The sequence below is a fragment of the Urocitellus parryii genome, chromosome 9 (assembly GCF_045843805.1).
Source record: "Urocitellus parryii isolate mUroPar1 chromosome 9, mUroPar1.hap1, whole genome shotgun sequence".
Classification (NCBI taxonomy): domain Eukaryota; kingdom Metazoa; phylum Chordata; class Mammalia; order Rodentia; family Sciuridae; genus Urocitellus; species Urocitellus parryii.
Window position 1 is genome coordinate 19625112 of NC_135539.1, and position 14165 is coordinate 19639276.

At 44.7% G+C, this 14165-nt stretch overlaps 1 protein-coding gene across 2 annotated transcripts in view; it reads right to left on the minus strand.

Annotated features, from left to right (window-relative positions):
- The window catches only part of Xpo6 (exportin 6), a 105993-nt gene that overhangs the window by 23753 nt on the left and 68075 nt on the right, over window positions 1-14165 (minus strand). Inside the window, exons 10-13 of one of the 2 annotated variants that reach the window (XM_026392070.2) lie at window positions 9800-9908; window positions 8207-8296; window positions 6826-6895; window positions 206-365 (exon numbers count right to left, since the gene is read on the minus strand). In XM_026392070.2, the coding sequence (XP_026247855.2) occupies window positions 206-365; window positions 6826-6895; window positions 8207-8296; window positions 9800-9908 (429 nt within the window). Of the gene's footprint in view, window positions 1-205; window positions 366-6825; window positions 6896-8206; window positions 8300-9799; window positions 9909-14165 lie in introns of both variants that reach the window. The other variant, XM_026392069.2, reaches the window with a different exon arrangement.

Here is a 14165-nt window from a genome sequence, read left to right on the forward strand (position 1 = left end):
GCTGCGTACTGCTGGATTAGACGCGAGACACTGTGCTAAGTATCTTACCACAACAGGCCTGTTAGAACCGACCCCCACTCCGCTTTACAGATGAGCAACCTGAAGTTCAGAGAGGCGAATGTGGCAGAGCTGGCACCAGAGGGGAAGTGTGCGGCAGGTGAAGCAGCTCTGTAGGAGGAGCGGCTCCTGGGGGCAGGCGGCCTACCTCTCCACCACTGTGAGGGCGTCGTTGAACCTTGCAGCAAACACATCCCCGATGAAGTACTCGGCCAGGCGGCCCACGGCCTGCAGCAGGGAGCTCAGGTCTCTCAGGGAGCAGTGCAGCCGCCGACAGTCATTCTCCGCTGTGATGTTCAACCTGTGTCCTGCAACAACACGCCACGGTTTGTCACAGTAAGAACACGCTTCAGTTAACACAGAACAGCTCGTCCAGAGCAGCTGCGTGGGGCAGACCCAAGACCCCAGGACCCAGTGGGGAACAGCCCAGCTCCACCAAAGCCATCACCACACGCACTTCGGAACAGACTGCCTGGGGTGATGCCACAGACAAGAGCCTGACCTGGTTCCTCAGGATCCTCCCAAGATGTGGATGCCATTAGTTTCACACAATGAGGACTGGAGGGCGGGGCGGGGGGGCAGTAATTTGCCCAACATGGGTTCTATCTCTAGGGCAGAGCTGGTGTGCTTAGCGAGGTGTGTGGCTCCAAACCTGCTGCCCTGCCCAGGGCCCCTCTCAGAATAAAACCCCCATGGCAGATATCAATCCCCCACTAGAAGAACAGGGTGCATCTCACATTACGCCCAAAAGGTTTTTAGGTGGCACAGACTAGAATAAAGAGCCAGGACTCGCATTCAGAAGACTCGATTCCCTGCCATTTTCTGGCTCCTACCTCACGAGCCCTTCCAAGTCTCAGTCTTCTCATACTTAAAATGGAAAAGGGGCTAAACCCCATTCACTATTTTAAGGCTAAGTCAGAATGCATAAAGAAAACCTATAAACCACAGGGCACTGTTCAATGTCATGACTATCATGAATGAAGAACTAGGGATTTTCTAAGACCTGAAGTTTCTTAGTTTTCAACAGATGTCCAACCTAGGAAGGGTGCTAAAATGAAGGACAAAAACATCCTTTATTCAGTCAATCCCTTCTCCTCACTATGTCCACAAAGCAGAGAACAGTAAGGACGCAGGCTAAGGAGAGGCGGAGGCAGTATCAGTGAGCTCCCAGCCCCGCCCCTGAGCGCCCACAGCTCTCTTTTCAGATCTGCTCCCTCCTCAGCCATCCCAGGGTTTTACCTGTCACCAACCCTCTTCCCCAGGAACTCTGCGACCACCTACCAGCCATGAAGACCCCCGTGGTGAAGGGCCACGCCCCCGCAACCAGCATAGCACCTTGTGCTAGTGAGTGACCATAAGTGTATGAGTATTTTGGTGGCCGTCTGTTATTTAAAGATGAACACCTACTCAGAGGAAGCCAGCGAGAGAGAGACACAGACACAGACACAGACACATACACAGAAACTGGTGATTGCAGCGGCAGCGATGCCCCGGACTCTACACGAACTTCCAAGTGATGAGGCCAGCAGGGGTGCCTGTGATAGCCATCAAAGGAAGACAAGCCTGAGAAGGGGACACTTTGGCTAGGGTGTTGTCACAGCAGGCCACAGCCCAAGGAACAGAATGAAAGAAGGAAAAAGTCAAGGAAGGGCATTACAAGGAGAAGCAGTGACAAAAATCAGCTCTGACCTGCCCCCAATTCCCCACTTCCTCCTCCTCTGCTCCACAGGAATGGGACAGCGCCCTGGTGCAGAAAACAGCATCCCCAGCCTGTCGGCAGCTCCACGGGGATGCTGGGTTGGCAGCTCAGAGAGCAATGGCTCTGCCAGCCAGAGCAGGGGAGGGCCAGGCAGACAGCCCACGGCGCGGATTCTGGTCATGAGGGAACACTGCCTTCGTGAGCCAGAGTGAGACGGCCCTAACTGTCAAGATAACAAAAGTGCCACAACTGCACACCTTCTGAATGCCAAGGTATAAGTGCAACCAACTCCCAGGGCCAACTTCTAAAGCCTGCTGCTCCTTCTGACCAAACCTTAGGGTTCTGTGAGATTTAAACTCTAATGAAAAAGACAACCTGCATAATGATGTCCATCACAGTCCACCACCCTTGCTAAGCCCCTGCCCCTACCTTCCCCTCCCACCCCTATCTACAGTTTGACTATTCCTCTGTGCTCCCCCTCCCTACCCCACTATGAGTCAGCCTCCTTATATCAGAGCAAACATTCGGCATTTGTTTTTTTGGGATTGTCTAATTTCACTTAGCACTATCTTCTCCAACTGCATCCATTTACCTGCAAATGCCATGATTTTATTCTCTTTTATTACTAATATTCCATTGTGTATATATACCACTTTTTTTTTTTAATCTATTTATCCACTGAAGGACACCTAGGTTGGCTCCACAGTTTAGCTATTGTGAATTGTGCTGCTATAAACATTCATGTGGCTGTGTCCCTGCAGTATGCTGCTTTTAAGTCCTTTGGGTATAGACCGAAGAGTGGGATAGCTGGGTCAAATGGTGGTTCCATTTCCAGATTTCCAAGGAATCTCCATACTGCTTTCCATCCAAAATACATGTATGAAGACATGAATTGGTGTGAACATACTTTATATACAACCAGAAACATGAAAAATTGTGTTTTATATGTGTAATAAGAATTGTAATGCATTCCACTGTCATGTATTTAAAAAATAAAATCAACTAAAAAAAAAAAAAAAAAGCTAGATCCTCATGGTGGCCTGCCACCATTTTGCTCCTGAAGGTGTGCCCCTCCAGTGCTCACTAAAGCATCACTGCTCCATGACAAAAGAAAAAAGGACCCCCTGGAATGGGGCAGGGGCAGGAAGAGGTGCGGCCAGGTGGTGTTCCAGGCGCAGCGCAGGAAGGCCTCGGACTTGGCGCCAGTAGCCTGCACCCTCCTGCTCGAACTCGTCCTCCTCTTCGAGGCCACTGGCTGGTCTCCTCTTCCTCCCTGTACTGCACACTCCGACCCTTAGGGATACCTAAGATCCAGGTCTTGAAGTATTTAAACATATAAAGGAAACACACTGTTTCTTTTAAAAAACAAACCAACAGCCCACCCTAAATTCAGCCTGCCCCTGAATGCAGCCCCGAGCACTTCAGGGTTTGCTGCCCAAGCCCGTCCCCGCTGCCCCTTGCTCCAGCATTTCCCCTTCCTCTCTTGGCCTAGTCTCCCTCAGACACCTCACCTGAGCACTAGGGAGTTCAGTATCCTGAGGGAGACCTCCATCTTTGGACAATTTGGTCAAAACACAGGGAAAATGACTCCCCATCACTCTTCCTTCTCATCTCTGGTCCCACCCACTCCGTAGGCCACTCATCTAGTCACAGCCTGCTAACACACGATGGGAAGACAGGCTGACCTTCCAAACCCCCTTTGGGTTGGAACGCATTCTTGGGTCCCTTCCTTTTCCGGTGCTACCCTCCTCTGAGAACCCTGGCTGTCCTGACCAGAGAAGCACAGTGCCTGAAATGGAAGGGCCTGGCAGTGCTGTGTGTGCAAACTACTAGGTTAAACCTCACAAAATTGGGAGATTGGGCCATTTCTGACTGAACAAAACTGCATTCCAGGACTGGGGATGTGGCTCAAGCGGTAGCGCACTCGCCTGACATGCGCGAGGCGCTGGGTTCCATCCTCAGCACCACATACAAATAAAGATGTTGTGTCCACCGAAAACTAAAAAATAAATATTAAAAAATTCTCTCTCTCTCTTTAAAAAAAAAAAAAAACAACTGCATTCCACAGAATTCAATTAATACATATGTGCCCTCTATGGTTCCCGTTCTTGAGAATTGCAGGTTCTTTTTGGTTTCATCTCCAAGGCAAACACACAAGCAGGACGTACCCCAAATCAATTCCCCAGCCTAGAAACCTACCGTCTCCCCCCAACTAAAATCACACAAAGCACCAACTAAGCTGAGGGGGATGTGAAAGCTGCTCACACCTACCCACGTTTTCTGCTCTTTGGCTACGACTTAAGACTGCCACCTCCAAAAGCACAGAACATGTGTGAAGTGGAACCTCCAGATGAGAATTCTGCTCTGCAGACTTACGCAGACACATTTAAATATCCCATCTCCCATAAACAAAGTCATCTGCAAGTGTATAAAATGTGCTTCCAGAACACTCCTTGGCAGTCACTGCCGGGGAAGGGGGGGGGGGGGTCTTCAAGTTAAGCACAGCACAATGTTCTCATTTGGGGAAGGTGAGGGAGGGTAGAGGTATGAGAATCAGCACTGGAGGAATTCCACCCTGAGAGAACAAACAAATATTAAATGAACCCAAGTAGAACAAAGAAAATAAGTTGAAATCTTACGTATCGCAGATGACGCAATCTCTTTGGCAAGAGCCTGTATGGCTGACCAAAAAAGTTAAAGGGTCGCTCAGCTGAAATACTGTCTCAGTGAGGAGGACCAGCAGAGGTCAAATGCACAATGGATATAAAGAGAAGAACCAATGAGAAGGTTCTATAACCCACACACTGTAGGAAAGACAGAACAGAGGACGACCTGCAAGAGCACAGGCACACAGCAAGTGATGGCCACATCCACACAACATGTTTTGCCCTGGTCTTTATGGTGGAAGCAAGAGGGTCAGCAGTCGTTGGGCAACAGCGAGCGCAGCTGACCTTCTCAATCAGATGCTCTAATGGGATCCAAGGGTGAGCTGGGTGACACCCCACAGCTTTCACTCTGGTAATAACACCACAAAGATCACAGTACCAGAAGAGGGCAAAAACTGTGGCTGACTCTCACCCACACAAGTTCCAGGAACCCAAGAATAAGGGCTAGGTACAGGGTAAATGCAAATGGAAGGCGCGGGCCTGCCCCTGACAGGGGAGAAGAGCACACGGTCTCTGCCGAGAGGCAAGGCAGTTATCTGAGGGAGTAAGTGGCCTGGGAACCAGGAACACTCTGTACTCAACAGTTTCAATTTTTTAATAGCCTCTGCCCTGGAAACTTGGCTTTTGAACCACTAAGACATGGGAGAATGCTTCGTCATGGATAAGAAAGCTCATTTTAAAACAGGAAATAAGTGTTTCTCTAGCCTGAGAGGTTTTGCACTAGAGTATGCACCAAGGATCATGGTGAGAATGAGATTTATGAACGACCTGGAAGAACCAAGTGCTCTGTGAAATTGCCAGTAAATGGGCTGCAACAAGAGCAGGTAGATGATATTTGATTTAGGAGGAAAATAAATCAGATTATCTTTCTAGAATGGGAAACTCTTCAGTTATCAGTTGTCTCAGAAAAAGGATTTAAGTCTCACTGCAGATTTTCACTTCAAGACAGACTCTATAATGTAAAAAAGTCAACAATAACATTGAATGGGAAACTCACGGGTCAATGGGGTAGGGGTACATGTTAATTTTTTCAACATATCAAGAATGTCTTTAGGGTCCAGAGTACATGCTAATTTGAATAATAGTCCTGAGGAAAAGAACACCTGGGTACATTAGTTCCAAGAATGGATTCTGGAAACATCTACAGCATTTATACAAAGTCAAATGATTTTCATAAGTTGCAAGTATGTTTTATAGGAATGCTTGTTTTGAAAAGTGCCCTTTCAGAGTTATGTGTACACTGCTGTTACTCCATCCACAAAGCTGCGCCTGGCCCTGGGGAATGCAGAGTCCCATCAACCTCCTGGGCCCACTGGGTCATTGAGAAGCTAATATAATCATGGAAACAAGCCACCACAGGCCATCAGGAAGGGCAGCCTCAGAAAAAGCCTCCCCTGGAGGCTCTGCCACAAATAACCCAGGAGATGGCTGCTGTCCAGGGAGCTTGGTGCCACTGAACAACAGTGACACTACAGAGAGGCAGGCTGCAGGCCAGGCCAGGGCCAGGGGTAACTCCTATAAGAAAATGCCACGTAGGAGGGAGAGGGGTATGAAATGGTGTCAAGACACACACGACAGGGGTTGGGGATGGCACGTGGGACTTAAAGTCACTGGTGTTTGTAGCTGGCAAAAAGGAACACCCAGCATGTCAATGTTTTATGGCTCCCCATTGTATCACCTTGGACTAGCATTAACCAGCTATGAGACTCTGGGTCAATGATGTCTGTGAACATCAGTGTCCTCTTCTGTAAACACAGGCACCGAGTAACAGCATAGACACCTCCAGGACAGCCGAGAGACATCTAATACCAGTGCTTGGCGCCTAAGGAGTGCGCAACAAATGGAGGCTATTAATATAACAGCCAAGTGACAACAAGTGCTCAGTCTACATCCCAAGCGGGTGAGGACTCTAAACAGTGGCCCAGAGTCTTCCCAGCAGGCTCACAGGAGCACCTCCAGGCCACTGCAGCAGGAGAGCTGCTGAGCTCGCCGTCACCTCCACCATGACCCTGCCTGCTCTGACTTGCTCCTGTCTCTTGATTCTACAAACCAGAGAAGGAGCACATCTCGGGGAAGTCCAAGGCCATTTTCTTTTCACCCTATTTGTTATTTTAAAGGACATAAGGAAATATTCTGGGGATTTTTGGTAAGTCTTATCTCCGCTCCAGATTAGCTTCTTTTCCACATGCTTCTTTGGATTACAATGTCATGAACTTATCATTACCTCCCCACAGCTTCACTATCATGAGTTTTTATAAGCGTTCTCTGTTTAGAAGCAGGGGGAATTGGGGAGAGGAGGGGCCACAGTGGGGAAGTCACACATGACAGCAGGGGCAGTGGGAATTCAACACTGGTGCAATTTTTTAAATGTCTGATTACATTAGAAAATAAAAACCTGCTTACCTGACTCTGAAGTAACTACAAACTGCTGTAATCCCAAATACACTTCTAAATTGTCCTGAAGAACTGGGAACTGAAAACAAAGAAACAAAGTTTTAAAAAACAAAATAAAATGCACAGTTTAATAAAATTTTAACATTAAAACATTAAGTGCCTGTAGCCAGAGGGACAGGATAAAAGACTTTTCTCCAGGACCAGTCACATGCAGCTGAGATGAGAAGGCGCCCCCACCTCAGACACCCGCCATGCCAACAATTCCTATGGCCAAAACCACCAAGTAATAGAGTAAGAAAGAAAACAATATCTCGGTTTGTTTTTTGTTTTTAAGCAAAGCAAAGGATACTGGGGCATGGCTATTACATTCCAAGCATAGACTATCAAGCCCCTAAATCATCTATCTATCCTTCTAGAGCTCTACTACAGGGTCATGTCTCCCCTCTCAAGGACAGAGAGATCAGGCACACCTTGTTAAAGAACATGGCAAAGTGAAAAAATGGGCCACATTATTTGGAAGTCAGTTTCCCTTTCTAGAATGGGACAAGGAGACAACCAGGGATGGGTCTTTCTTTGCAAAGCTGCTATGTTCACCATCAAGATAACAACAAAGACTTTTATGTGCCCCTTGTATGTGCCTAAGAGGGGCAGACAGCACGGTAAAATGGCTCTTTCCATAAAAAGACACAATACAGCCGGGCTGTATATGCAAAAGCTGAACCAGGAAGTTCTTGCCTTTGAAGAAGAGATGAATTTAATGACATCTCTTCAAATAGCAAGCACGACTCGGTGCATGCAATGTGTCCTTATGACTAAAGACACCAGTAAACAAACACAGGCAGAAAGTGCTAGCAATTAGCCCATAGTAAGCTCTACAGAGTCTAGCTTTTCAGTAACATCACTTTAAAAAAATAACACCTCCTCTGAGTGGCCCAACTACCTTCAAACTTCAATGAAGGTATTAAGACAAGAGTAAAATTTGTGTTCTATCCAAGACTAAACAAGGCTTCTAAAAGTTAGTTTAAAATAGTTTGCAAAATTGTTAACATTTGTAAAATTTGAGAGTTGGTTATGGGAGTTATTCTGTGTGTGTATTTTGTTTGTTTTAAAGAGGAGATTAAGGCAGACAGATAAGTAAAAGAAAAAAGAAAGAAAGAAAGAAAGAAAGAAAAGAAAAGGAAAGGAAAGGAAAGAAAGAAAAGGAAAGAAAGAAAAGAAAAGGAAAGAAAGAAAGAAAGGAAGGAAGGAAGGAAGGAAGGAAGGAAGGAAGGAAGGAAGGAAGGAAGGAAGGAAGGAAGGGAGGGAGGGAAAGGAAAGGAAGAAAGCAAGCAAGCTAGGCTACAGGTGTAGGAAAGTAAGAGGATGCTTCGTCCCCTCCCTCGTGAGTTACCAGGGTTGAGAAGGCGTGTGTGGGAAGGAGCTCCATCACTTTGGCCACTACCTCCAAGCTCTGGCGTAAGTACCGCTGCCACTCTGTCTGCTGCTGTGGGGAAACAAAGGAAATCAGTTCTCCCAGACAGGAAGAACCTCGCCATCTTCCTTGCCAATCTCCCTTTTGCCTCAAATTCACTCTCAATCAAAATTCTGAAGAAATAATCAATAATGGAACCAGGTATTTTAAAAGGCCAAGTTAGAATTATTATTTAATCCAACAAAAATTGTTATGTTAATTTCATAACAAGCTGTTTTCTCAGAAGGTAAATGATCTACACAGAATAACCTACCTTTCCCTATGATCACAGGAGTGCAGATACCTAAGAGCCACTTGTGAAATGTCTGAGAGCCCTTTACATGGTTCCATCTGTAGGAATCAGTTGGTCACTTCACCTTCTGAGACAGTCCATTACCATGTATCTGAACATACTGACGACCTCAGTGTCACTCAAGGTGTGGCCCATAGATGGGCATTCCATCCCAAGGGCCTGTGAGCAATGCAAACTCTCTGGCCCCTACCCAGACCTCCAAAATCACTCTATTTTAAAGAAGCTGGCCCAGTGATTCTCATCCAAGCTAAAGGTTAAGAAGCAGTAGCCTAAATCAGTTACTAAGAAAGGAAACCCAAGTTTACCATGCACCTTCTGTGTCTCCTGCACTCAACCAGCCCTGCCATATATGTTGCCACATGTAATTGTCAACACAAGTCAGTAAGGCAAGTCACTCCCCTTTGGGGTGATAAGCATAAATTATGGCTCAGAGAAACTTGATTCCCAGACCCTCCATCTGTTCCATGCCCAAAGCTGCAGGGATTCAAATTCAGGCCACCTGGTTCCAAGCACAGCGTTCTTGTTCTTCCTCCCAACCCAAATGTGGCTATCACCACACCACCATCACTCTAATTTCAAGAATGATAGCAATTACTTGAAAATTTTAAAGTGCCTGGTGGTTAAGAGAGAGGAGGACATTTTCCTTATCAATGTTGAACACACCAGCATCAATACATTCAAGATTATATCAAAAAGATATAAACTTAAGCTGGGGAAGTAGCTCAGTGGTAGAGCACTTGCCTAGCATGCTCAAGGCCCTGGGTTCCATCCCCAGAACTGCAAAACAAAACAAAATGAAAACAAAATCAGCCATACAACATATACTCAAAACAGACTTCTTTTCATTCTAGCCTCATCATTTAAATATCTCTTAAATTATTTCCATCAATCTCTGCTCAAATATTCTCTGTCACTGGGGATAGAGAGCAGAGTGGGGGGAGCAAGGCAAGGGAAGTAAGAGTTCGCACTAAACCGCTTTTCACTACACACCTGTTTCTCTACTTGCATGTCTGGTCCAAACAGGTGGCCTGTACAGCAATTTTTATACTCAATGAGCCAAGAGACCAGTAGGAGATAAAAGAATTTCAAATGTATTTTGAAGTTTCAAATTCAATCGGTGATAGTACTCTGGTTTAAGAATTCTCCAGAGGAGAGGGTTAGAGGCTCCAAGTCTCCATACACATGACAATATCAAGGGTCAATTAAGGCACGTCACTTACATCATCATCCAGAGTCTCATCATCCAACTCCTCTAACTGGGCCTGGTTGTATCTGAACTGGATTCGATTCAACACCTCTGTGAGCAAGAGGACCAGGGCATCTTCGTACCTATGTGGGAGGGGGAAACTCAACATCAGGTGAAAAGGGAGCTTTATTCCAGGAATTCAAAAAGGCTTCCTGCATTATGACGGGAATGGTATCCACTGGGCTACCACACACAAGAAGCATCTAAATAAACTGAATCCCCAATGCTTGGCTTATGGGTCAGCAAAGGCATGGAGAGTGGAACAGGAACAGAGGTATTGCTTACTTAACTATGTAAATAGGCACCAAATATCTTCCTGATGTATCAACTCTTTTAATTATTACATAATGTCCTTCTTTGGGTGCTTAACATTTATCATGTCTGATACTTGTACAACTAGCCCAGCTCTTTTGTTTATTGTTTGCATGGAATATATTTTTCATTTTTTCACTTTCAACCTGTGTGCAATCTCTGCCTTTTAACTGGAGAATTTAATCCATTACATTTAATGTAATTGCTAAGACTTAAGTAGCAAAATGGAAGAAATGCATCTTCCCTTAAGTTCCTCAGTTCTTTCATTATTTCCTTTTTTCCCATTAAATAGATATTTTCTAGTATATCATTTTAAATACTTTGTCATTTCTTTTACTTACATGTTCCTGAGGGATTTCTTTTTTTAGCAATTATCCTGGAGATTATAGACATTATATATAAAAATCAATTAAATAATAATTCAATGCTTTAACAGCTGGGAAAGGTGTCTGTATCATCCATACTTTTCTGATGAGGAAACCAAAGTTAACAAAAGTAAAATAAATTGCCTGAGGTCACAAAGCTAGCCACTTTGGACTCAAAATCCCATGTTCCCTCTATACATAAACCACCAGTGGACTTTGAACCTGTTCCACACAACTCCAAAACCTAACCTTGAGTCAATTTTAAGAAGACTCAGAAACTAAAAGCAGCAATGAGAAAGGCCTGGGGAAATCCTGACAGTCTGGTCTGTGTCTTTGGATCCCTAGGTTTGGATACTTTCCATTTGATAAGAACCTAACGCAGAGAACAACATTGCTACCACATGAGTCAACAAACAACTCATTTTCAAAAACAAATCATTGCCTAAATGCTTGCCTGTCCTGAAATGCTTCAGAGACTAGTTAAAAGACTGCTCCCACTCGTAAAGCAAACAGCAATACTAATCTACTCACCATACTTTGTGACTCAAGGACTTAGGCTGTGCAAAGCACATATCTCCTGGGCCTGTTAGGCTCTACCAAAAGGAACACTTTTGAGGAGGACAGGAAAGCAGAAGAAGGGATGAGGAGACACCATTCTTCCTGTGGGCTTGCTGTCACGGCAATACTGCTCCAGCAATGGTCACCTGGCAGCAGCAATCAGTTCCCATTTCCACCTTCATTCCACACTTCCAGAACCAACCTGCTGGCCCTCAGAGCTACCAGAAGTGGACTGCACCTGCTCCTCAAAGGAATGAGCCTACCTCCTCGGGGTTGGGGGGCCCTCCTCTGAAGGCAGCTAGATTCAGAGTCCTGGCTCCTGGGGGCCCATCCCTCTGATTGTGATAAACCCCCATCTCCTTTCTTCGAGCCCCTAGCTGTAGGGGTGGAGCTGCTTCCTGTAGTTTCTAACTGCACAGCTCAATGTTCCCTTTGTGTTTCTCTGGTCTTCTAAAACCTACTAAACCAATCTCCTACACTCAACTCTCTGTTAAAATAATTCTGTATGTGTGCTTTCTGTTTTCCTCAGAGTGCCCTCATATATCACCCAATCTAATCCAGATTGAGTCCAGGAACAAGAAGACAACCAAAATTCAAACCAAATACAATCCACCTAGTCTAAAAGCTGCAACCCAGGAGATGAGACTCTGCAGAGCCCACCTCCAGCCCTTACAGATCCTCCTGGAATGTCACACTTCAGAGTCTGATGTGCACAGCCGCTCATGTCTTAACACAGAGCCTCAGCCCATCCACCCCAACAGTGACTGCCACTGTGTGCAAATGACTTCACAACCTAACAAGCATTGGTCCTAGACCAGCAAGTGAAGATGGCCAGGAAAAATGCCAGCAAGAAAAACCATTAATAAAATTGGCAACACCTGGGGGCAACCACCCCAGAGTCCAAATCCCACTTCAGAAGACTTTAGAAAGGTAAGATCAAACACTTAGACTTAGAGCTTTTCGTTCCATTTTATAAATTCATAAAGTTAATAGAAATTTCATGCTATAAATTGCTGTGTCAGACCAAAAAAATTTCACAGAAAGAAAATCTTTAGACAAGAGGGCAGACAAGAGAACAGGTAAATTCTGTTTACATCATCCATAAACAGTCTTTCTGAACTAAAAGGGAATTCAGAGACTCTGTATGGAAAAGAGAACTGTAAATTAGACCTCAAATCCTTACTAGCAGTTGGCAACTCTAGCGCCAAAAAGGAAAAAGAAAAGAAAACCTCATCACTTAAAAAATCACTTAGAAAACTACCAGCAACTGTGCTGCAGGTACCGCTTTTGACGTCACCCTTCTGTGAAGTCTACTCATTTATCTCCCAAGGTATCTGACAAAGTTGGACCAGGCACAGGGACAGGGGCGGGGATGAGAGTTTTGTGCCCTCTTCCCATTATCCCCGTCTTTGTCTTCGTAAGTAAGAGAACAATGGGCACAGAGGTCACCTGAAAGACACATTTCCCAGGTTCCCTTGCAGAATATAAAGGCTGTCAATGACCTCACTGAGACTTCTAGGAAAGCCTTTGCCACCCATCATTCCTAAGTCAGGGTTGTGATGCAGCATCATCCAGCATTCATCACTGACCACAGGGCAACTGTGGATAGGAAGGCTGTTTCTACACGTAAAACTGGTAAAAAAAAAAAAAAAAAAAAACACAGGCAAAAGGACCCAGCAAATCACTTGGTAAACAAAGAAAAGCAGACACTGACCATTTCCCAAGTGAAAGACAACCAATCAAAGATGCCCATATCAAGATGTCACAAATGCTGGGACTATCAATGACTTTAATGCACTATTATAACATGAGGTTCTTTGAATGGAAGGTGTTGTGCAGAACTGTGTTCCTCCACACCCCCAATTCACAAGTTGAAGCACTAAAAGTACCCCCCAGTGTGACTATATTTGGAGTCAGGGCTTACAAAGACGCAATAACGGTTAAGTGGAATGAGAGGGTAGGATCTTCATCCTCTTATGAGGACTGATGCCCTCATAAGAGACACAAGAGAGGTCTCTTTTCCCACACATGCACAGAAAAGAAAGGCCACATGAACACATAACAAGAAAGCAGTCTTCTGCAAGCCATCAAGACAGTTCTAACCACAAATCAACCACTGGCACCTTTACCTTTGAGCTTCCAGCCCCCAGAACTGTGAGAAAATAAACTTCCACTGTTTAAGCCACACAACCTGTTATGCCTTTTGTTATGGCAGCCCAAGCAGAGTAGTATGGGGGTGGGGGGGACTGGGGTTGTGGCTCAGTGGTAGAGCGCTCGCCTAACACGTACGAGGCCCTGGGTTCGATCCTCAGCACCACATAAAAATAAAGTAAAGGTATTGTGTTCAACAACAACTAAAAGATAAATCTAAAAAAGAAAAAAAAAAGAAAGAAAAACTTGGAACAAAAAGCAAGAGTGGCCAAATGTCTGGGTAAATCTGAGAAGACTATTTCTCTGCTGGTAAGATCTTTAAAAGATGGGTGATGAATAAAAGCAAAACTTGTAACATTCTCTGATTGGGTTTTCAAAGCTCATAGTCACAAAAAACATGACAACCACAAAGTAAAGAAGGGAGGGTAAAAAGAATCTCTATGGTGGTAAGATTTCTCTATAACATGGATATAAAATGTTAATTTTTCACATTAAGAGAATATATAAAGACCCAGAGCAACCACTAAAATATACCCATATATAGAGAGTTATAATCAAACACTAATAGAGGGCTGGGGTTGTGGCTCAGTGGTAGAGCGCTCGTCTAGCACGTGGGAGGCCCTGGATTCGATCCTCAGCACCACATAAAAATAAATAAACAAAATAAAGGTATTGTGTCCAACTACAACTAAAAATATATATATATATTTTTAAAAGCACTAATAGATATGTTGAGGAAAACTAATGTGCATACAACTAACATCAGTGTCTCAAAAAAAATAGAAGCAAAAACTAATAGAACTAATAGGAAACATAAGCAAATCCACAATTACACTGGCAGAATCCACTTCTAAGTGATAGAACGAGTAGGATAAAGAAGATGTGTTTGATTCTATCAACCAACCTGACCTGATATTTATAGAACATTCAAGAATAGCAGAAATACACATCTTT